The sequence below is a fragment of the Herpailurus yagouaroundi genome, unplaced genomic scaffold, assembly GCF_014898765.1.
Source record: "Herpailurus yagouaroundi ecotype Mexico unplaced genomic scaffold, PumYag 159, whole genome shotgun sequence".
Taxonomy (NCBI): Eukaryota; Metazoa; Chordata; class Mammalia; order Carnivora; family Felidae; genus Herpailurus; species Herpailurus yagouaroundi.
Window position 1 is genome coordinate 63681170 of NW_024412400.1, and position 24799 is coordinate 63705968.

The 24799-nt window shown below is 38.5% G+C and overlaps 1 protein-coding gene across 2 annotated transcripts in view; it reads left to right on the top strand.

Annotated features, from left to right (window-relative positions):
* The first annotated feature begins 484 nt into the window (after nucleotides 1-484).
* The window catches only part of SKIL (SKI like proto-oncogene), a 28849-nt gene continuing 4534 nt past the window's right edge, over nucleotides 485-24799 (top strand). The window contains exons 1-6 of one of the 2 annotated variants that reach the window (XM_040480724.1): nucleotides 485-705; nucleotides 2266-4051; nucleotides 18668-18765; nucleotides 20265-20497; nucleotides 23494-23735; nucleotides 24012-24236. In XM_040480724.1, the coding sequence (XP_040336658.1) occupies nucleotides 2954-4051; nucleotides 18668-18765; nucleotides 20265-20497; nucleotides 23494-23735; nucleotides 24012-24236 (1896 nt within the window). In that variant the 5' untranslated portion in view covers nucleotides 485-705; nucleotides 2266-2953. The remainder of the gene's footprint in view (nucleotides 706-2265; nucleotides 4052-18667; nucleotides 18766-20264; nucleotides 20498-23493; nucleotides 23736-24011; nucleotides 24237-24799) is intronic. The other variant, XM_040480725.1, reaches the window with a different exon arrangement.

Sequence of the window (24799 nt, forward strand, 5' to 3'; positions counted from 1 at the left end):
CCGCCCTGCCGGCTGCTGGGGTCGCGCACAGTGCACCGCGCGGCCGCCCTGCCCCCTCTCTCCCAGTCGCGCGGCAGCGGAGCGGCCAGGGCGCCCCCGGGTCTGGCCCGTCACCACAGAGCAGCGGGTGGGGCGGGGGCGGGGCGGTGGCGGCCCCAGACAGCCGGCTGGGCGACTCGAGGAAGGAAGGAGGGAGGGCGGCAGTGGGGGTGGGGCGGGGAGGGAACATCCTGTCTGCGCCGGGTGCACCGCAGACAGCGCCGTGCGCCAGCCGCCCAGACGGCGCGCGAGGCCAGGAGCGCCGGGCGCGCGCCTGGGGGGGAGGGGCGCGCGCGCGAGGCGACGGGGCGAGGGGGGAGCCCCGAGGAGCCACAATAGGCCAGACGGCGCGCGCGTCCCCGAGGGGCTGGGAGTCGCGAGGGGGCGGTGGCAGCGACGCCGGCGGGCCCGCGCGCGCGGTGCCGCCGCTGGCTCCGTTCCCTTCCCCTCCCCCTCCCCGCCGCCCTCGCTCTCCCCCGGGCGGCCGGAGACGGCGGCGGCGTCTGCGGGAAGCCGTGTGTCTCCGCAGTGACGTGGGCGGGCCGAGGGCTCGGTGACGTCAGAGGGCTGTGTGTAGCGATGTGTGTGGGGTTCGGAGCGGCGCCGGCACAGCCGAAGGGAGCGGGCGAGCGGCGGCGGCTGGCACAGGTGCGGCCCCGGCTCGTGGTGAGGACGCGGCGGGCGCGGCGGGCGGCAAGGGGCGCGCGGCCTTGGGGCAGCCCGACGGCGGTGCCGTGGATAGTGGGGAGTTAACAAAGCTCGTCGAGCTACCTCGGGCGCGGAGGCCGAAGTCGGGGGTCCGGATGCGCGGGTCCCGGGTGGGGTCGGGGCCACGGGGGGCGCACGGCGGGTGTCCCACGGCGGATCAAGCCTCGCTGACCCTAGGCTGGAAGGGCGCTGCACTTGACCGGAGCCGTCGGGACCCCGGAGACCCGGACGCCCGTCACTCCCCCCACCCTTCCCCAGCCGCCCGTCTGCGCTCCTCGGGGATGCCCCGGGCGTCTGTCGGCGCCCAGCGGCGCGGAGATCCCGGCTAGGCGCCCCACCCGCCCGCAGACCCTTCTCCTTTCTGGCCCCGGGGAGGCGGGGGAGGTGCAGCCTTAGGGGTGCTGGGGTAACACCCGAGAACTTCCTGGGGCGAGGGTACGGGGGGGGTTTCCACAGTCCTCCCCGCGGCCCCCGCAGTGGGGCAGTATTGGGAGGGCACTTGGGGTTGTCCCGAGACCGTGGGTGGGGGTTGGGGGACTCCTCTTTTTCCACTTCCCACTCTCCCCTTGCGCAGCCCAAGGCGTCCCGGCTCCCCTGTCCGCCACTCCGCCCTCCCCCTCGGGTTTGTAATGGGTGGGTGGATTTGCGTGGGCCGAGGATTTCAGAGTTTGGGGGGGCTCCCCCATTGTAGGTCATGCCTCCTGCCCTCTTTCTCGGTCTGCGTTGGCTGAGGTGTTTCTGTGGTGGGCGAAAGTCAGAACATTGGTTAGTGGCCTGGGTCCGTAACCCTTTGGGTCTCTTTTAAGGGAAACTGCTGAGAGTTTGGGAGGCATTTTTATTTATTGGATTTCTTTTGGGTGTCCTCTCAAGAAGGAAGTGGAAGAAGAATCTTTTCTTTTCTCCTCTTCCTCCATTTGCATTCTTTGTGAGGTCTGTCTGCCTTGTGTTTTTTGTCCGGAATTAGTCTCGTTAAGGATGGAGATTCCCAGGAGTGGAGTCTATAGCTTTTGGCTTCCATTAAGCAAATTCACTAACCTTTTAAAGGGAAAGTTAATTTTTGCCTACAGTCATTCCAGAAAAAATAGCGTACACTGACTGGGTGAATTAATGCCCTTAAAATTGTAAGTTAGGTACATATGGTAGATATGTTAGCACGTATCTGATTTTTTTGGATGAAACTGGCATTTTTTAAAATTAAGAGATGAAGTAATGGATTATTATAGTTCAAATGGCATAACTGGGAAAGACTCTGGTACTTAGTTTTAGGTGAGATGATCTATTTAAGGTTCTTCTATTCCCTTTTCAGGGATGTTATTGCTCCCTTTACCCATTCTACAAATTATTTTCCTGTTTAAATGACGTTCTTCTAGTTAACTGGTGTTAGATTTAAAGAAATCGCTCAAGTGTCACCTTTGGTAAAGTGAACTCAGTATAAGATTAAGAAACTAGTTTCAAACTGACCCTTTGGCCTCTGAGCAAATTCAAGTATAACTCTCCCTCACTGCTCTTCTCTTCCAGATTAATTAAAAGAAGAATGAACAGTAATCCATGAAGATAACTGGGCAATTTTTCTTTAGATATCATTTTTAACTGTAGAAGTTCAAGTGGAGTCAGAGGCTCTTCTTACCGTTTTTGAGGATTTCTACAAACCTTCAGTTGGTCAACACAGACCAACAGATCATCACTTTTAGAGAAGATAGTGTTTTCTTTTCCTTTTTTGGTGTCCTTGGTGCCAAAAACTAAATTTGGGTGCAACATTTTGATTTATATTTGTGTCTGGGTTTTATGACACAAGTAATTGCATAAACTTTTCACATGTTTTGCTCCAAACCAGACCAAACCATTGCACTGAATCTGGACATTCCGAATTGAGAGAACTGATAAGTTTATTTTAATGCATCTATTTGAAGAGTTAAGAAAAAAGGCTTCCTCAGAGGTGTGCCTCTCAAAATTATATTCTTTATTATTAGGGACAAAAGAAGAAATTTTATAGCACTAGCAGTGAAATTATACTAGAGTATAAGCAGAACCAAATAAAATTGTAAAATCTCTTGAGTAATTTAGGGAGATTTCTCTTTGGAAATTTAAGTTTTCTGTGAGAGTAAGCTACTAGAACTATTGATATACATTGCTTCTCTCTTGGAATGAGTGACTAAATAACAATGCAAATCTCAGACTTACTTATTTAACACCACAGTTTTTAGCAATGGAAAATCTACAGACAAATTATTCCTTGGTTCAGGGCTCAAATAAAAAACTGAATGGGATGGGAGATGATTGCGGCCCTCCAGTGAAAAAAATGATGACAGACGTTCCTGCAAATGGAAAAATGATGATAAACAAGATGCCAACAGTAAAGAAGGAACACTTGGAGGACTATGAAGTGCCAATGGAAACCGATGGGGAGCACGTCAAGCGAACCTGTGCCTCTGTGCCAGAACCTTTACATTTAAATCCCAGTTTGAAACACACTTTGGCACAATTTCATTTAAGTAGTCAGAGCTCTCTGGGTGGACCAGCAGCATTTTCTGCTCGGTATTCCCAAGAAAGCATGTCGCCCACTGTATTTCTGCCTCTTCCATCTCCTCAGGTTCTTCCTGGTCCACTGTTCATCCCTTCTGATAGCTCCACAGAACTCACACAGACTGTGTTGGAAGGGGAGTCTATTTCTTGTTTTCAGGTTGGAGGAGAAAAGAGACTCTGTTTGCCTCAAGTCTTAAATTCTGTTCTCCGAGAATTTTCACTCCAGCAAATAAATACGGTGTGTGACGAATTGTACATCTATTGTTCACGGTGTACTTCAGACCAGCTTCATATCTTAAAGGTCCTGGGAATACTTCCATTCAATGCCCCATCCTGTGGGTTGATCACATTAACTGATGCACAAAGACTATGTAATGCTTTATTGCGGCCGCGCACTTTTCCTCAAAATGGTAGTGTACTTCCTGCTAAAAACTCATTGGCCCAGTTAAAGGAAACTGGCAGTGCCTTTGAAGTGGAACATGAATGCTTGGGCAAATGTCAGGGTCTGTTTGCACCCCAGTTTTATGTTCAGCCTGATGCTCCATGTATTCAATGTCTGGAGTGCTGTGGAATGTTTGCGCCCCAGACATTTGTGATGCATTCTCACAGATCACCTGACAAAAGGACTTGCCACTGGGGCTTTGAGTCAGCCAAATGGCATTGCTATCTTCATGTGAACCAGAAATACTTAGGGACACCTGAAGAAAAGAAACTGAAGATAATATTAGAAGAAATGAAGGAGAAATTTAGCATGAGAAATGGAAAAAGGACTCAATCTAAGGCAAGTTTTTTTTTTTTTTTAATAGTAATTTTAAGTAATGGCACTGGTTTACTTTGAAATCAAAAGTCTATATTTAGACTTACTTAACCTGTGCGATGTTAAGAAACTGTTACTGCTCATGCAACGACAAAAAATACTGGTCTTTGTAATGTGTTATGTTTGTATCACACGTTTTAGGCTATAAAGCGCTTTCCTGTGTGTGTGTTCATTTGATCTTTCAAACAGCCTAGTGCAAGAAGTAGGATTATTCCCATTCTACAGATAAAGAGAATGAGGCTCAGATCAAGTGGCTTTCCCAAGATTATATAGACAGGGTGTGGAGGATTTGGGGCTTCTTTGTCAAGTCATGATCTCTTTCTTTTTCACACATCCTGCTTTTTGATGACTAGATCTGTTGTTGTCCTAGGACTCCAGATAATTTACACTTCGGTGTTATTTCCATTTGCAAATGGTATAATGGCTGGCCAAAACAATTCTGGTTGTGGGCTTCAAACAGCATTTTTCCAAGGTAGATCTAGGATTTCTGACATTGTTTTTATCCCTGGATATTCAGGTTTGATCAATATTCGGAATAAATGGAAAAGACAGGTTTATCGGAAGAATTTGTGCTTCTGGTAAGAGGTTTTTTTAAAAGAAAGAAATAACTTAAAAAAATTGTGACAGCTAGAATAAATAGATTATTTTAGGCTAAATAAATACTAATATAAAAATCTGTCAGCAAAGAGATCTTACTATTTTTCCCACTGCAATATCTGCTAGGCTAAACTAAGGTCTTCATTCTGAGAGCCTGAATGCCTGGGTAATAAACAAGATTTGGGTTATTAAATATCCAGCTTGTTGACTTGGTTGTTAAATATATTTTTTACTTGATTAAAGTTAGTATAATAGCTAGCACTATTTAACACTTACATTGTGGCAAGCATTGTTTTTGAGCAGTTTCACATATATAATTTTATTTGAGTTGTACAATGAAAGATTGGCCATGTTTCATCTTAAGAATCTAAGTTTTCCACTGTTAGTTTTTATTTCTTGAAATAATCTCTACCTTTTCTACTTCACAGAAGAAATGAGTGAAGCGTATTAAATGACCGCAGCTTATTCACAGCAACATTAGAGCTTGGGCTTGAATCTAAGATTTTTGGTGTCGTGTGCTTTATTATGGTACCTTTAAGGTTTTGAAGGAAATTTAGTTACAGTTGAGTTTTAAAACTGTGATTTGTTTCTGAAGCTCAAGAAGATAATTTTAGACTCTTAATTCAGGGTAGTTTGCTACTTGCTGCTTCCAAAGGGTCAGCACTCTGAAATTCCTTGCCTGTGGCTACTAGATAAGTTTATATTGTTCATGTGCAGTTATTGACTGATTTTGAAGCAGGATTGACTTCAAGCCACTTCTCAAATTACTGGACTTGCTTATAGCTGGATTGGTCCCATGCTGAAGCTTGTGCTTGGAGATGATCTATATTCTCAAAATGTGGAATGCTCCTTTTGATATTTATGATATCTAGCTCAATGCTAATTAGAGCCCTACCCTTACATGTCCATAGGTGACCACATTATTTGCTAGATATTCTTACTCCAGTCTTCATTGCTCTGACATAAGCGTTTTTGGGATAAACTCCTTTGCCTGAAGTTCCTCTTCTGTATTTGTGAGCAAAAACATCTGAGGACCATGATAAAGATTAGAAAGAAAAAGGTGATGAATTTACTTAACTGAAACTGTATGTGCTAGGGTTTAGGTAAAATTGAAACCATTCTTCATCTGAATGTAGTCCTTTATTGTCTCAGAAATGATTAATTTGAATTCATTTTTTTGGGGGGGGGGAAGGTGTGAGATTTTTTTCCCTCACCTTTTGGCTGTTATCTTTTTGCAGGATTTACTATAATGTTTTTGGTTTCATTTTGGTATTGTTTCCAATTTTATGTGAATTGTAAGCGATGTAAGGGAATTTAAGAAAATTTCTACCAATGAAATCTTTAAGAAAGAAGACTTCTGGGTTCACATGTAATACATACTTGAGTGGTTGTTTTATTATGCTTATCACTCCATATTTCGAAAATTTAGCCCTGAAGACTTTTTTGAAGGTCTGTGAACAAGGTTTCTTAGATGAGAAACCAGTCCCAGATGGGTCACATGTTCTGGTTGTATAACTGGTGGGTGGTAGAATGAGGAGCTGAAATGCAGTTCTTCTGACTTGAAGTCTAGTAATTTTCACTGCTTTTCCCTAAAGCAAACTTTGTAGTACAAACTACTACTGAATTTTGAGAAACATTAACTTCTTATCAATTTTCCTTAGTGTAATGGTTCGTAAACTCTGTGTTAACTTGAATTTTATACTAAGGTCCTTAACAGGGAGGGGGTGCTAGGAGATATCCTTGACTGGGGAACGTTTTTTATTATCTCCTGTGAGTCAGTGAGTTGGTTGCCAAACAAACCAAATAGACCCAGAGGAAGCTCATTTGAAGAAGTCAATACAGGCTTTCTTTTCTTTTTTTTTTTTTTTTTACATAGAAGAGGAAACTAAATATATTAATATTTTATGTAAAGAACCTTATGTTTAATGTGAATACTAACGTGGTTCAATACGTTTATACATAGTTAATTTAAAGTATTGTTTTAGATTAAAAAACCAAAAATTATGAAACTCAAAAGGCAATTGTTTGAAATGTAGCAACTGTTATTTCCAGGGTTGGAAATTATATTAGTAATGATCACCTAACTATTTGCATAACTAATAGCTCCATTTAATTTGCATAGTTAGTAGCTATATTTAGATGGGAGAAGTAAGTGGTATAAGGTCAGTGTTCTAAGTGAAGAACTGGCTCTGTGTAGAAACTAACGGTATATTTTGAAGCCTTTCTTACTCAGGTCAGGACAAGAAATACAACTGGTTTTAGATCTGCCTAGGTGGCTTTGTAAAATGATGTTCTTAAGCAATTTATTTCTTCGTATCGCCTGAACTTTTTATGCTTTTTGTTAGAAATATGGCTGTTGTATTATTTATTTGATCTAATTCTGATTTAGTTGCTCTTACATTTTTGTCTATGGAAAAAAGGTCGCTAAGCAAATTGATCATTTGTAAATAAAATTTGAAGGGTGATGTTTAAGATTATTTTCAAGCACATTGGAATAGCCCACTTGTAGTGATAGGTGGTTCTTTACTCTTACAAAATGTGACAGAAAATCTTTAAGTTAGAGATGGTGTATGCCCTTATATTTAAAAAAAAAAACACAAAACATTTAAAATGTAGATTTTTTAACATTCAGAATTGACTACTCTTAGGTAAATAATAATATGGTATTTACTCAGCTTAGGAAAAAAATAGATTATGATGCACATAAATGACCTAAAGATATCAATTTAAACTTTTTTTTAAAGCCTGTTAAACATTTTACTATTTTTAGTTTTGCATTTTCCTTTCAGTTCCTCATTTTTGCAGAAGTCATTGGAATAATAATAGTACAAAAAAATTCTATCTTGTAAACTGTTATTTTTCTGTTTAGGAAGTGCATTTCTTAGTCCAACAAGGTAAGGGAATACACTGGAGAAAATGGGCAACTACAGAGAGTAGTGTTGAGACAAAATGTGTTTCAGTAATAATTGTGGCCAATTTGGTGGTAATTTGTTACATCAGTGATATAGTTTGTATTTTGCGATTAGCATAAATTTTGATCAAGTGGGGGTAAGGTTAGAATCAGATGAAGTATTTGTGTTCATATGCACGACGAGTATGAATATTTTTGTCTACTTTTCTGAAATTAATAATTGACTTCATGAGTTTAGAGACCCTTTTTCCTGTTTTCCCAGAATGTAGTTTAGTGCTTGGTGCATCAGAGGCAGTCAATGAAATCTTTTTTTAAACTGAATACATTTTTGAAGAACAACACACTGCATTATATTTTAGAATGTTTGGAGTTTTTGGGTAAAATAATGGTTTGATCTGTAAGTAAACACCTGTGATTTGCAAATAAACTGTTGAGTGAGAGAATGGAAGCCAGAGCATTTTGGAAGAGTCTAGAAATGTAGGATGGTACTTCAAACTATTATTAAAACATTTAGTAATACGTATTTGGGGACTTTTCCTTTCCCCAAACATCTTCTTGACTTACCTGGAATTATGTGAAGACATTTCTAACACAAATGAGATAACTGAGTAATGGGTTCAAATGTATCCCACTCTTAGTTATTTGTACACAGCTGTTATACTAGTTGGATATTTTGTTTACTTACTAAAAATGAAGTATGCAAGAAGAACATACAAAACAGGTCTATTGTAAGAATTATAAGGACATTTCAATGAAATCTTTAGAATGGCTTTGGGAATAGTGCCCCCTTATGGTTTAGGAAATACAGAGCCTATATTCGTTTTTACCATTAAAAAAATGGTAAAACATTTATAAGTATTAACATTTTTAAAAAGGCTGGTGATAAGTCACAACTTTATTCTTTTTGGTCTGATAAATGGTCTGATAAAAAATTAAGAAACTTCAAGGAAGAAGAAAAAGGGTATACTTGAATCACTGTGTAGGCAGCCAGCAGTGTTCTCATAGCTATGCATACATTATAATTTATGCCACTGGGAGAACAAGGAAGTAATCAAGAATTGGGTTAATTTCAATTCCTTTAGTATTCTGGGAAAGGAAAGTGTGGAGCAAAACTCATTTTGTTCAAGTAAAGAGATAGAACTAGTTTGGGAATAGCTTTAGTAATGACTGGAAACTGTATTTTGTCCACATGCAGGATTTTGGTCTAATGAGGGTTCATACACTTAAAATAACTTAAGGATTTTATTAGACTGTGAAAAGCAAAAAGAAGATATATAATTAAATTCTAAATCTTTTCTTAAGGTGAAGCTTGCTTCATTCACTAAATTAAGTATTACAGTACCATGCTAGGCAGAAAAAGGAATGAATAGAAAGATATAAATTACTTTAAAACTCATACTGATTTCTAGACTTAGAAGTGGGTCACAGAAATATGTACATAAAGACTAAATGGAGGCTCCTTAGAGCAGGACTTTATCTTCTAGTTTTTGAATCTAGAATGTGGTAGATGTTTAATAAAGGTTTGAATAACTGAATGAAGAGTCTTAACTAGCCCTATAAAGTTACCAGTGATTTTTGAGGAGAAAAAGAGGCTTAGTTTTAAAGCAGAGCAGCATTTTGGTTTTACTTGTGGTATTGAATTTGTTTTGAGATTTCAAATAGCCCTAAAAGTGCGTATTTTGTTTATCTTATGGGGACAAGGAATATGAAAGTTTAGAGGCTCACTAAAGATCATTTTGGTAACACTAGGGCTTTTATTCCACATTAAAAGTGTTTTTCTTGTTGTTTTTTGGTGTGGTTATGAAAGCAATATAGGCCCACTGCAGTAAATCCTAAACAAGTGCAAAGAAGAAAACAAAATTTCGTAATTCATAATTTCAACATAGATGATAATTAACACTGGAGTTTATTCCATTACACATGTAATCCTTTGTAAATCTGTGCAAATGCACAGTGCACAAGTGTTATTATTAATACAAGACTAGTTGTTGAAATAATACTTGTGGACCAATTCTAGGATCGTTCACTTAGAGCAAGGTTTTTCAAATTGCAGTTTGTCACTCACGCAGCCCTTTTCATCTGGGGTTTCAAGAAAGGAGATTTAAGCCCTACAGAAAATGATCTGAGTGATGGTTTCATCATTTCTCTCAAAGATGGTGTATACTACCATTCTCAAAGCTTTGAAGTGAAGTTAATTCATTGCAAACAGTGGATGCCTTGGGGCATTTGGGCTTATCTCTTGAGAACCCCAGTTGAGGGCCAGGAGGGTTACGAAATCAATTTAGTGGGTCACCGACATTAAAAAAATGAAGTAGAGTAAAATAAAAAATAGACTACATTGCATATAGTAAAATTAATCTACATTAAAGAATTAATCTTCATTTTGATATTCTCAACATACATTAATTGAAGGCCAAAATGATCTGAGATCATAATTTTTTATTTTTATTTTTTTTAATGTTTATTTTTGAGAGAGAAAGAGACACAGTGCGAGTGAGGGAGAGGCAGAGAGAGGGAGGCAGAATCTGAAGCGGGCCCCAGGCTCTGAGCTGTCAGCACAGAGCCCCGCACCAGGCTGGAACCCATGAACTACGACATCATGACCTGAGAGAAAATTGGACGCTTAACCAACTGAGACACCCAGGCGCCACAGAGATCATAATTAAAAAAATTTTTTATTAATGTTTACTTATTTTTAAGTGACAGACCGTGAGTGGGGAAGGCACCATCATAATTTTTTTAAAAAGCACATATGCTGGGGGGCCCCTGGGTGGCTCAGTAGGTTGAGCGACCGACTTTGGCTCAGGTCATGATCTTATGGTTTGTGGGTTTGTGGGTTCTTCCAGCCCTACATTGGGCTCACTGCTGTCAGCGTGGAGCCTGCTTTGGATCCTCTGTCCCCTTCTCTCTCTGCCCCTCCCCCACTCATTCTCTCTCTCTCTCTCTCTCTCTCTCTCTCTCTCTCTCTCTCAAAAATAAACATTTTTTGAAAAAGCATATATGTTGAAATGGGCTGGAAAAGCAAAACCTTAGATTTATACAGATATTTTAGTGAAAAGATGTATGTGTCATGGAGATTGCTAAGTTATTGTCATATTAAATGAATTGGTCTCTGTAAAATTCCAGTATAAAAATTTTTATTTTTAGGGGTGTCTGGCTGGCTTAAATCGGAGGGACACATGACTCTTGATCTCAGGGTCGTGGGTTCGCACCCCACATTGGGTGTAGAGATTACTTAAATAAATAAACTTATTATTATTATTTTTTTATTATTTTAGAAGTAGGAACTTAACAGGACTTATATCAGTTTGCTCTTTTTCCTTCACATTATGAAGGGAGTGGTATCATACTACTAACTTCACATGGCTTTATTTCCATAAAGGATTTAAGATAATAGTTGCACATTATAAAAACGTGAGCCTTTGCTTTTCCTGTGAGCATCTTTGAGCACTTATTTAAACTTAAGATTGGCTTTGTGAAATAGGTGGTGTCTTTCAGTGTGGGAGAACAGCAGACATTGCTATATCTCCAGAAGATCTATCTGGTTTTGGTAATTTAGTGGAGGTGCTTAGATCATATTGTTTCAGTTTTGCATTAGGTTGATTAATTCTAATAATTACAATGAAGTGAGGCACAAGATTGAGCCTTAAAATCTCTTAAGTAGCTATTTGCTACCTTGTAACACTATTCCTCTTTCAGTTGTTGAAATGCTCATTCACAACATGTTGGAAGTACTGAGGAAACTTGATCCTTCAGTGAGAGATTCAGTTTCTTTCAGTAAGAGTTGTTGGCAGCTGTGTGGTAGGGTGTCTTTGTGTCCTTCTGAAATCATTTATTGACCACTTGAATGCCTTAGTATTATAATAACACAGCAAAAAGGCCCTGACAGGTATATCCACTTTATTCCTAAGGAGTTATTGCTTAGCTGTGTATTTAGTCATGTGTTTAGTAAGGTTGCTAATGATTTATGTTGGGCTTGTACAAAGTAATGTATATTTAATATATATTATCTTTTATTTCTTGTGTAAGCACATCATTAGAATAGTCTGTTAAATTTACCAATCTGCTAGTCCTTTGTATGCATACTGTTTTAGGAATAAATACCACAATCTAAAAATTTACCTGTTATAGCTCTTTCTAAATTCTGTTTTTGAAAATAATTTTTCCACATATTAAAAAAAAATTTAATGTAATTTTTGGAGAGACTTTGGAAATCCTGCCAGTATACGTTGAGGATATTATCTGGATTTCTTTAGTTCATCAATATTTGTCATTTGGATTTAATTAAGGGTCATAATATTAATCTGCTACTATAATTAAAAACTAGAGTATCATCTAAAAGCAAAGTTTATTATTGGAGATAAGTCTAGGAATTGTAAAGTGTTGTGATTTTTTTTTTTTTTAAGTATAAATTGGAATGTTTATATGTGAATAGTGCCGAGTGGGTAGGATTGCTTTTGTATCCAGAAAGTGGTGACTAAAATGTTTATTGTTTTTTTTTTTTTGTAAATGAAATCAAGTTCTCTAAATTATTTGTCATTGTGAGACTAAAAAGCATTGTACTACCAAAAACACAATAGTTCTTTATTAGGAAATGTGATTATTAAAGGATCATGTGTATATAACACCGTAGGTTGAAATTTAGGGAAATTTTTATAAAACATTTCCTAATTTTTATTTATTTAATATTTACTCTTGTGTACATTTTGGGATTGTTTTAATTTTGCTTTCATAGATGTTATTTGTTGTTTTATGACTTACAGAAAGAATGAAATAATATGTCTGAAAATTTTCCTGTGTTTCAGATGAGGATGCCATCTGTTCATTTCGCGGTAGATAACGGTGGGGAAGTTGGGCGGTAAAAGCATTTAAAAATGTTTAGGGCTCTAACTTAAGATACTAAGTGATCTACTTCTCTCCTTTGCCAAGTAATGTAATGAATTCTATTCTGATGTTTAAAAACACCAAGTAAATAAATTCTTCCCACCTTGAAAAGTGAGATAAGAGGCAATACGTGCTCATATCTTGGTATCTAATTTTTATTCCTGATCAGTAGTAGCAACACTGCTGTGCCATTTAATTACACTGTTCTTTTTTTGAAGACCTAATTTGTATGTTGACACAAATGCAGAATAGATGAGAAAATCTGGCATGCCTGTGAATGTTCTGTTGTATAATATGTGCTTTTCTTAATTGTTTTTAACACGCAGTTAGGATAAGTTGTTATAAATGTGTTTATGGCTTACCACATGTTAGATAAAATCAAATCCCAACATTTTATCATGGTTAGCGTTGTGTATTTCCCCATCATTTGTATTATTTAATTTGTAGGTCTGATTTCTAAAAATACACCCCAGAGACTGTTGGGCTTTCTGGTGCTTCATGGAGTAGAAGGATATTGAATGTGAAAGAGACTATCTTCTTTCTCAGTTTCATGGTAGCACAGTAACCCGATAAAAGGCCACCCTGGGAATTAATGAGCTAAGCTGTCATTCAGGATTCATTCAACAAATATTTATTAGTTCCTTCTACATGCCAGGCATGGTGCTAGGTACTGAAAATACACAAAAGTAAAGAAGATGGCCCTTGACCTAAAGCTGCTGTACAAGCAGAGGCTGGATAGCCACTTGTCAGTGATTTTGAATAGGGAATTCAGACGTTGGCTAGGGGACTGCACTAGGTGATCTTTAAAGAGGGTTTCTTTAAAATCCCTAGACTGTGATTCTGTTAGTTGGATTGTGTGAGATTAGAAAATAAAATAAAGGGCAGAAATTAGGGATGGATATTTAAAATGCTAGCAATTCTTTATGGAGGCATCTGAAGTTTAGAGATGATAGAAAATAGAAATATGCCCTGGCTTTGGATCATGAATAAAATAGTAAAACTTAAATCAAGCTTTGAAATGAACTTGATCAAAATTGAGTCAGATTTCAAGTCAAGAAGTTTAGAACTTGCTATTCAGGAGATTTGAGATTCCAGATATCTATAATAGAAAAAACTTTTGGGGCGCCTGGATGGCTCAGTCGCTAAAGCTCTTGACTTTGGCTCAGGTCATGATCTCACGGTCTGTGAGTTCGAGCCCCGCGTTGGCTCTGTGCTTACAACTTGGAGCCTGGAGCCTGCTTCAGATTCTGTGTCTCCCTCTCTGTCAGCCCTACCCCCACTCACGCTCTGTCTCTCTCTCTCTCTCAAAAATAAACATTAAAAAAATTTTTCAGAAAAAACTTTAGGAAATGTCTCAATTTTGGTAATTTTAATTAAAAAAAACTGAGAAGCAATTGATATCTTGGGCAGTACATCCAGAATTATTTGGGATATATAACTGATTTAAAGTGGAGCTTGCTTTATTTTCTAAATAATGAGTTTAACAAATGACTTCTAGAAAAGAAATTCCGATTTAATTGAAGCTGATCTATTTTTTTTTAATGTTTATGTTGACAGAGAGGGAGAGTACTTGTGCATGAGTAGGTGTGGGGCAGAGAAGGGGAGAGAGAAGAGAGAGAGAGAGAGAGAGAATGAATCCCAAGCAGACTTCGATCCACACTCAGCACAGAGCCCGACACCAGGCTCGATCTCATGACCCTAAGATCATACCTGAGCTGAAATCAAGTCAGATGCTTAACCGAGTGAGCCACCCAGGCACCCTAGCTGATCTTACATTTCATTGATTTGTTACAGTGAGCTTATCCATGCTTATTAACACCTTGTCATATAGTGTTTTGGTGAAAAATGTTCTGCCTAAATGAGTTTTCTGGATGATGAAGCTACTCTTTTCAGCACTGTGTTCTTAAAAACTTTAACCTTTTTCCTGAATTCTAAAATGTCTTAAATAGTTTTCAGTCTTTCTAAGTGGTAGGTATGTATGTATACAGTGTAGTATTTATATCTGGTATAAGTTATAGAATAGAGTTTAACTATGTCATGTTAACTCAAGACTTTTTAAATATCAGTTTCTGTGCTCTGTTGTGAAGGTAGGGGACAAGTGAGCTTTATTAAATTATTTGCCCTGGTCTGTGATAAAGCCCTTAGATTGTCTTGCTTTTTGAATTAGTGTTTGTGTTTGCATTTTGTAATTCTCCTTAGGCTGTCGATTGTCACCTGGCATCTATTATTTAGTATCGTTGTTAACCAGCAATATCCTTTCTAATTTACTTGTAGAACTAAGTTATCTGAGAAACTATGTAAACAAGAGATTGGCTTATTTTATAAATAAACATGATTTTGCCTCAGATTCTGAACTTTAGAATTGATCGGGATTGTGAGGTTGTTGTTGTTGTTTTGTTTGTACTCTTGTAGAGAGCCCAGGGTCCCCTCACTGAATACTCAATTCTTAAATCCTTTGAAAATCTCTTTATTTCCCCTAGTCTTGTGGTCTTGTTAGTTTTTCAAATTACTTGTTCATTCTTTTTTTTTTTAAAGTTTATTTATTTATTTTGAGAGAAAGCATGCGCTTGAGCGCCTGCAAGCAGGGGAGGAGCAGAGAGAGCAGAAGGCTAGAGAATCCCACGCAGACTCTGTGCTGCCAGCAGGGCTTGAACTCACTAACCGTGAGATCATGACCTGAGTGGGTCTTGATCTCATGAATCATGAGATCATGCTTGAGCTGAAGTCAGGTGTCAGATGCTCAACTGACTGAGCCCCTCAGGTGCCTTCCTTGTTCATTCTTCTTAACCAAAATGTTGGCCTCCTACAAATAGAAGTTACCATATTTTTATTTTTGTGGATTAAAAAAATTGTTTTTAATGTTTATTTTTGAGAGACAGCGCGCGTGTGTGCGTGCGTGTGAGTGGGGGAGGGGCAGAGAGAGAGGGAGACACAGAATCCGAAGCAGGATCCAGGCTCTGTGCTGACAGCTCAAAGCCTGATGCGAGGCTCGAACCCATGAACTTCAAGGTCATGACCTGAGCCAAAGTCAGACACTTAACTGACTGGGACACCCAGGTGCCCTGTCCATATTTTTAAGTTTGGCTTTTAATTGGCCTTAAATCACCTCCTGATTGATCAAGTTGTGTAATGTTTGCTCCAAAAGCTGTTTTCCTTTTCCTTTTTGGCCCATTAACAAAATGGGTAGTGGGTTGTCAGGTTTCTTCTTGAGTTTCTTCCCCCATGAGTGAGATCTCCCCAGTCAAACCATGGACAGTTTATGAATTAATTTTGCTTGAATCACAACTGCTTAGCATCTAGAGCTCTGTTTCCCTTCCATTTTGTGTAGTTTCTTGGTTCTGAACTGGAATATTGGGACATGAGGCAAAATAGTTTTCTTGGTTTCTTGGTACTTGGTGGCTGTCCTCTGAGTGCTGTGTTTATGAATTATCGGATGATGGCATCATTTCCCACACACTTTACCCAGTTGCAGAAGTGAATGGAGACTCTCAGAGGCAGTGTCAGAAGAATATGAAGCTCTCCTTTTTGTCACATCCTTCTTCTCCTTCACCTCATTCTTAATTCCATTCTCTCTTACTCCACTGGGTTTGTCTGTTAGCCTCTTGTTTTTGTTGCTCACCCAAATACTGCCACCTTTTAGCTCCCTCCTCTACCAAGTGAGTCTTGTTCCCCCTTTAATAAGATACTCTTTTCCCACAAGAGCAGGGTCATTACTGTAATTTGAATGGTGGTGGTGGTGGTGGGAGTGGGAGTGGTAGTGAGGAGGCCATGTGAAACAAACCAAATAAGGGAGAAGTTAGTAGCCACAGGTTATTCTTTTCTGTTTCTTTTCTTTCTCTAAAAAAATTTTTTTTAATGTTTATTTATTTTTGAGAGACAGAGACAAATCACAAGCAGGGGAGGGGCAGAGAGAGAGGGAGACACAGAATCCAAAGCAGGCTCCAGGCTCTGAGCTGTCAGCACAGAGCCCGACGCGGGGCTCGAACCCACGAACTATGAGATCATGACTTGAGCCGAAGTCGGATGCTTAACCAATTGAGCCACCCAGGTGCCCCATCTTTCTCAGTTTCTGAACCTCACTTTTCTAATGTGTAAAATGGAGATCATGATACCTACTTAATGTAAGTTATTGTTAGAATTAAGTAGGATGTATAAAGTTCTTATCAGGTAGATGCTCATTAAGTAGCCAAAAGGGTTTACCTTCTTCTTTGCTTTTATTCACAGGTACAGTTTATGAGGAAGTATGGTTTACTGATAAGTGTTAGGCAAAGTAGTTTAGCTTGGCAAACTTCTGTGGTGCTTGTGTGTTTGTTTTTTGTGATGTTTATTAGAGATCAGTTGCCTGTGAAAGGAAGGGAGTAGGGGCAAGACTGGGTAGAGGGAAGGTAAAAATGTGCAATGCAAACCCATCACTGTTTCATCCAAGTTGGTACGGAGCTGTGGAGTGAATAATGCCCATTTGAGTTGTGCCGTAATAGGATAAATTGGCTGCTCTTTGGACTCCTACCTCCCTCACATCAGTCACCATATTAGCTGCATGACCCGGCTTTGAGAAATTTCCTCACAAGCATGGGCTGCTCAGGTACTATGCTGAATTCTTGAGATAGACCCTCCACAGATCTGTGGAGTTCTCTCTGGGCACCTTTCTCTGTGCTGCAGACTCTATTTGCCTTGGTCTTTCTGGACATTCTACTCCTCCACTCAGGTTACTCTGTGAGGCTCTGCTTGGGTTCCCTTATCTTTTTAATTTTTTTTTTTTTTTAACATTTCACTATACTTTTATTATATATCTACCTATTCATCCCTCTATCAATTCACTTTTCTTCTCCAGTTTTATTCAGAAATAATCGATATCATCACTAAGTATAAGGCATACAGCATGATAGTTTGATTTGCATATATATTGTGAAGTGAATTACCACAGTAGGTTCAGCTAACATTCATCCTTCTAGTGTAGTCTGTCTTGGTTTCTGAGGCGCGATGGGGCGCTTCAGCTTCACCACCCCCATCCCCTGTGTTACAGCATTCTCTTACTGGTGACTTGCCCTTGAATAGATGTTAGTTGTTTTTCTTGCGTGTGGCGGGCAAGTCAGGAACAACCTATGTTGCCATCTTAGTGACCTCACTCCCCTGGCAAATATTTGTTGCTATAGAATGCCATCTAATCCATTAACAAATACTGTAGGGAAAGGGTATATTCTAGCTGATTGTAGCAGCAAGCAGGATCGGAACTTACCAATGCTGTACATTTGTAAGGTGCTATTTAAAATGGATTTAAAAAATAGATTCCAGCAGTGCCTGGCTGGCTCAGTGGGTTAAGCATCTGACTCTTGATTTCAGCTCAGGTCATGATCTCACAGCTGTGAGGGAATCTGCTTAGGATTCTCTTTCCTCTCCCTCTGCCCCTCCCTTGCTTGCACGCTCTCTCTTGCTCTCTCTCAAATAAACATTAAAAAAAATGGCGCCTGGGTGGCTCAGTCAGATAAGCATCTGACTTCAGCTCAGGTCATCATCTCATGGTCCATGGGTTCAAGCTCCATATCAGGCTCTGTGCTGACAGCTCAGAGCCTGGAACCTGCTTCAGATTCTGTGCCTCCCTCTCTCTTTGCCTCTCCCCTGCTCACGCTCCATCTCTCTCAAAAAATAAACACTAAAAATTAAAAAGCATTTAAAAAATAGATTCCATAAGTATGAAATTTTATGAAATCATTTCTGATAATCCATGTTGAACATGCATACTGAAACTATTTCTTTTAAAAAAAATTTTTTTTTTTTAACATTTATTCATTTTTAAGAGACAGAGACAGAGCATGAATTGAGGAGGGCAGAGAGAGAGGGAGACACAGACTCTGAAGCAGGCTCCAGGCTCTGAGCTGTCAGCACAGAGCCTGACACGGGGCTCGAACTCATGAGCTGTGAGATCATGACCTGAGCTGAAGTCGGACACTCAGCTGACTGAGCCACCCAGGTGCCCCTGAAACTATTTTTTGAAAGGATGGTTGATGTTGTTTTGAGTGACTAGATTTGGTACTTTAAGGACAGACTGCCTTGTTAGAAGATGACTCTTAAATAATGTAACTCTTACTAGGGTTCTCTGGAGACATCCTATGGCCCTATCTGGTTGACACATAAAATTAACCATCACATCTTCCTTCAATGAACTTTTTCCCTTCTACATTTTTCTACAGATAGATACATCATCAGGAATGGAATTACAGTCATGGTACCCTGTTATAAAGCAGGAAGGTGACCATGTTTCGCAGACACATTCATTTTTACACCCCAGGTGAGTGGGTATTGGCTCATTTGTTCGTTTGTTCATTCATTCATTCATTCATTCATTCCTTCAACATCTATGTGTCAGGTACTGTTCTAGACTCTGCTAATTCATTATTTAGTTTTAGGCTTGTTAATAAATGAATTGTAAATTGTGTTGAATATTTGAGATAACCTTTTCTTGGTGTGTATGTTCTTTCTAGGAAATCATCATTTCCTTTTCACCCTGAAGTAAACATTGAAAATTTTCCTTTAATTTCCTTCCTTTTAAGAGGTAAACCAACTCTTCAAGAGTTTGGTATGCAACTTTGATATTTTACAAGGAAATTTTTTGAAATTAAGAAGTTTTCATAGTAACCATATCCCTCAAAATCCAGTGTTCACGTTTTTGATAAAAATCCACCTTAGATTATAAACTTTTTATTTGTCGATTCCTAGATTTTTATTGCTGTAAATATATATTCCCCCCCTCCCCAAACACGGTGATGAAGAATCTCAGTCTTACTTACATTTGCACAGTTCCTACCATTCCTATTGTGTTGAAGTAACTCTTTGGATATTATTAAACCTGTCCGTTTTCTTAGCAGAATACTGAGTTTTCATCTGCAGAATTCATGTGATTGGTAAAGAGAACAATATAGATTACAGCGTAAAGAAAATCAGATGTAAGAAGAGATCATTAGCATTTAGGGAATGAAGTATTATGTCAGTTAAATGGTTGCATCTTTTGGCTAAAGTTATGCAGATTATAGTTAATAGTATGGTACTTCAATATCTAGCTCCAGTTTGTTCCATGGGTCTCTCAGGTAATCTGCAGAAAATTTTATGTGAGCTTTGAGCAAAATTGGTAGTCATGCCTTCAATCTTAGTTTTGTGCAACTTACTATTGAATTTTTATCAAATTAGGAAGTACTGAAGTATTTTAGGAAGATCGCTCTGTGGGGTTTGAAACAAGTAGGACTTGTTGCCCAGTAGCGGTGTTCAGACTGCTATAGAAGACGGGCCCTGGGAGCTCCTGATTGGGCCTGCGGTGAATCTGGCTCTAGCCTTATAGTGTGGAACTGAATCAGCCTCTCTATAACAGAGCAAGGATTCCTTGCTTTGGACGGGTGGCAGGCAAGAAAATGGTTCTCCAAGTAGTATATGGTCTGTTTTCATTCTAGCATAAGCCTTACCTATTTAGGGCTATTAAATAGCTCTAAAAGTGCTTGATGCCTTTAATTCTCAGGTGGTTTTGAGGGAAGGAGATGAGACTAATTTTCTTTCCCTGTAGGTATCTCTCTGTGCTTAGAGATTACTTTTTGCAAAATAACGAAAATTACTCATAATTTTGCACTTACTGCCTAAAGTACTGAATTTTTAAGGAATTCTTTTCTGTGACCCTTATTTTCTGAGTTGTTATGTTGTCTGTTTTAATGTAAAATTTTTTAATGATAGAAATAGATTTAATGTATTTTGCTTTTTTACCCAAGTGAATATGTGTCTTATTTTGCCTTTCTCCATCTGTAGCTACTACTTATACATGTGTGATAAAGTGGTTGCACCAAATGTGTCGCTTACTTCTGCTGTATCCCAGTCTAAAGAGGTCACAAAGACAGAGACAAGTAGGACCGTACCAAGACCATCAGAGAAGCCTCATAGTAGTGGGAAACATCAAAAAGTGGTATCGTATCCAGATGTCTCACTGGAGGAACAGGAGAAAATGGATTTGAAAACAAGTAAAGAATTATGTAGCCGTGTAGGTAAGTATTCAGAAATTATTTTTTGAAATCAAATATCTAATTAATCTGTTTTTTCAGCATTTTCAAAGAAGATTTCTAGGTAAGAGAATGTTCCAGATAATTGAAGCTTTTATCTTGAAAAAAAATGTACCTTTCAAAACTCTGAGTTTTTTTTTAGCACAGTGATAGCTATCGCGGCTAAAGATACAGATATGTGGATTACATGGTTTCATACTGTGGGTGATTTTTGTATGACTTTTTTTTTTTCCTTTCCTGCCTTTTTTTTTTTTCCTGTCAGTTTTTTTTTCAGAAGGTCCTTTTTAATTTGCTGTGAATGGAGAAACCATTTACTAATGCTAAGACTTAGTACGTAAGAGTAGTGAGGTGTAGGACGCAGGGAAACTTAGTCATGGGATAAGCAAGGAGTGAAAACTCATAGCTGTGAGTGAGAGCCAAGCAGGTGGCATAAAAGCAGAATGCTGGCTGGACATCTTAAAAAAATAAAAGAGCTGCCGATTACAGTGGCTTTTAAAGTGCCGTGGACCAAACAAGACATATCTGTACAAATGCTGCTTCTTTTATCCTCTTTATGGCAGCAGAGCTTTGCTTACAGCTTAGTCAAAGTGTGATAGTTGTTGCAGCTTTCCTGAAGTAGTTGAAGATTCTTGGGGTCAAGGGGGTTTCTATACTTTAATTTTGGGATTTTTAAAATTCAGCTTTCTTTGGATTTAAATATGGTAAATAATAACCGGTAACATACTAGTAAGTCTTATTTGCAGTATATCTCCCAAATTAATTCTAGTGACTTGTAAAAAATTGTTGGGATATAGTTCATGTACCATAAAATATACCTTTTTAAAGTGTACAGTTTTGTGACCTTCAGTAAATTCATAAAGTTGTTCATCAATACACCTATTTAATTTCAGGACATTTTCTCACCCCCAAAAGAAACCGTGTAATCCATTAGAAGTTACTCCTCATTTTCCTCTTTCTCCAGCCTCTATTTATTTTCTGTTTTTATAGATTTGCTTATTCTGGGCACATCATATAAAAGAGATCATATATTGTGTGACCTTTTATTGTCTGACTTCTCACTTTGCATAATATTTTCTCAGTCGTTGTAGGATATTTTAGTACTTGTTTTCTTTTTATGGTTTAATAATACTCTGTTGTATAGATAAATATACCACATTTGGCTTGTCCACTCATCAGTTGATGGACACTGAATTGTGTCCACCTTTTTTTTTTTTTTTTAAGTAGGCTCCATGCCCAACATGGGGCTTGAAGTCATGACCCTGAGATTAAGAGTCTCATGCTCTACTGAGTGAGCCTGCCAGGCACCCCAAATTGTGTTCACTTTTTGGCTATAATGAATAATGCTGCTGTCAACACTTATGCACACATTTTAATGTAGACATGTTTTTTCATTTCTCTTGGGTATATATTTAGGAGTGAAATTACTGGATCATATTTAACATCTTGAGGGACTGCCAAACTGTTTTGCAAAGCAGCTATACCATTTTCCTTCTCACCAGCAGCTTATGAGGGTTCCAGTTTCTGCACATCTTTGTCAACACTTATTGTTGTCTTTTGATTACAGCCATCCTAGTTGTTGTAAAGTGGTATATCATGGTTTTGATTTGCAGTTCTCCAATGACTAATGATATTGAGTACCTTTCCATGTTTTATTGAATCTCTTCAGATCCTTTGCCTATTTTTACTTTGGATTATTTGTCTCTTTACTATTGACTTGTAAGTGTTCTTTATATATTCTGGATAGTAGACCCATATCAGATACATGATTTGCCATTCTATCAGTTGTCTTTCATTTTATTGTTGGTGTTTTTTGAAGCACAAAAGTTTTAAATTCTGATGAAGTCCAATTTGTTTTGTCTTTGATTGCGTATGTAGATGTTATTCTCAGAAACCATTGCCAAATTCAAGATCACAAAGATGTGCATATAAAAGTTTTAGCTCTTACATTTAGGATTTTGTTCCATTTTGAGTTAATTTTTACATACAGTGTGAGGTTCAACCTCACTCTTTGTATATGAATGCAGTTGTTCCAACACTATTTGTTGAAAAGACTGTTCCCTCCTGACTCAGTTGTTTTGGTGCCCTTGTCAAATACCAGTAGCCCATGAAAGTATGGGTTTATTTCTGTATTCAGTGTTTATGCCAGTACAGAGTCTTGCTTTCTGTAGCTTTGTAATAAGCTTTGAAATTGGGCATTGTGAGTCCTACACATTTGTTGTTTTTCAAGATTGTTTTGACTATTTTGGATTCCTTGCATTTTCATATGAGTTTCTGAATCAGCTTGTCAATTTTTGCCACAAGCCAGGTGAGATTTTGATAGGAATTGCATTGAAAAAGTAGATCCCCTTGGGGAGTATTACCATCTATCTTAGTCTGTTCAGGCTGCTGTAACAAAAATACCACAGACTGGGTGGCTTATACCGCAAACATTTATTTTTCATACTTCTGGAGGCTGGGAAGTCCAAGATCAGGGCATCAGCAGATTTGGTGTCTGGCAGGGCCCTGCTTCCTGTTTCATAAATGTCTGTGTTCTGCTCAGATACATGATGGAAGTCCTCACATGATGGAAAAGGCAGGAGAGGTCTCTGGAGTCTCTTTTATAAAGGCATAGATTCCATCATAGGTCTTATGACCTAATTATCTCCCAAAGCCCCCGCCTCCTATTACCATCATTGGGCATTAGTATTTCAACATACTGAATTTTGTGGTCACTGACATTTAGTTCATGGCCCCATCTTAACTGTAGTAAGTCTTCCAATCCATGAACATGGGGTGTCTTTTCATTTATTTAGGTCTTTAATTTCTTTCAATGATACTTTATTGTGTAGTTTTCATTGTAGAAGTCTTGCACTACTTTTCTTAAGTTTATTATTTTATTATTTTTATTTTATTTGTAAATGAAATTTTTTCACTTGTGGATTGTTCTAGTGACTTTTTAACAGTGATGCTCATTTTTTGTTACCTCATTTTTCCTCTCAAAGATCCATCAGTCTCAAATAATTCGACAAGTAAAAAGAAACCCGAGTCTACCACTTGCAATTTCATCAGAGACACAAGCAAGACAGGAATTGACCGTGATACTGTAGCTTCATCGCCACTTCTTGTCAAAGATATCATTTGTGAGGATGATAAGGGAAAAATCATGGAAGAAGTAATGAGAACTTACGTAAAACAACAGGAAAAACTGAACTCAATTTTGCAGAAGAAGCAACAACTTCAGATGGTAAAATCTAAATGATAGTCTATTGTGAAAACAGGCTTTTGCATATCTTTAAGAAACAAGAGATTGTAAATGTGTTTAAGATTGTTTAGAGTTTTGTTACTCATAAGCAATTTTCTTTTAAATTTTTAGAGATGTTTTCAAGATAATTACTTCTATATAAAACTGATACGACAGCTGAATATTAGATGTTTTCTGACCTATTTTTTTTTCCTGCATTGAAATTTTTAACATGATGGAAATAAAATAAAAATTGTATTGTAATTCTTCATGTTACAGGAAGTTGAAATGTTGAGTAGTTCAAAAGCTATGAAGGAACTCACTGAAGAGCAGCAGAATTTACAGAAAGAGCTTGAATCTTTACAGAATGAACATGCTCAGAGAATGGAAGAATTTTATATTGAACAGAAAGACTTAGAGAAAAAATTAGAGCAGGTAATGAAGCAAAAATGTACCTGTGATTCAAATTTAGAAAAAGACAAAGAGGCTGAATATGCAGCACAGGTAAGAATTACTCAGTTTGTATAATGTTGCCCTTTCAGTGTGGAAATTGAGGTTGTTACCTTCTCTATTAAAGAAGTTACTTTTTATCAAGCTCATTTCATTGGGCAACATTTAAAAATAGATAATTCTGTTAAACACAAGTTTAAGCTGTATCATCCAAGATGATTTTTCTATTTTGATTGCTTTATTAAACTTTCATTAGGTTTCTGTAGTTGCCCAAAATGCTACTCACTAGCTTTTGAATAGCAAATGTTACATTATCTTAATATAGAATATGGGCTTTCACATCAACAAATTAACGGACATGAACTGTTGCCCACTATGTTCAGAAGCTCTCGAGCAAAAATGAATAGCTCACTGGGGAAGGTGATCAAATAACCCTTACCATGAGCAGGCTGTGTGAGAGGTATATCAAAGTGTAGGGCATAATGAAAGTGCTCTAGGTGTTATGTTAGTTCTCTTCCCTTTGTTTTTCTTTCAATTCAATGCTATGTCAGAGTCAGACGAATAGTGTTAATCAAGAGATTGTAATATGCATGAAGTAGTTCATTTTGTAAAAAGTA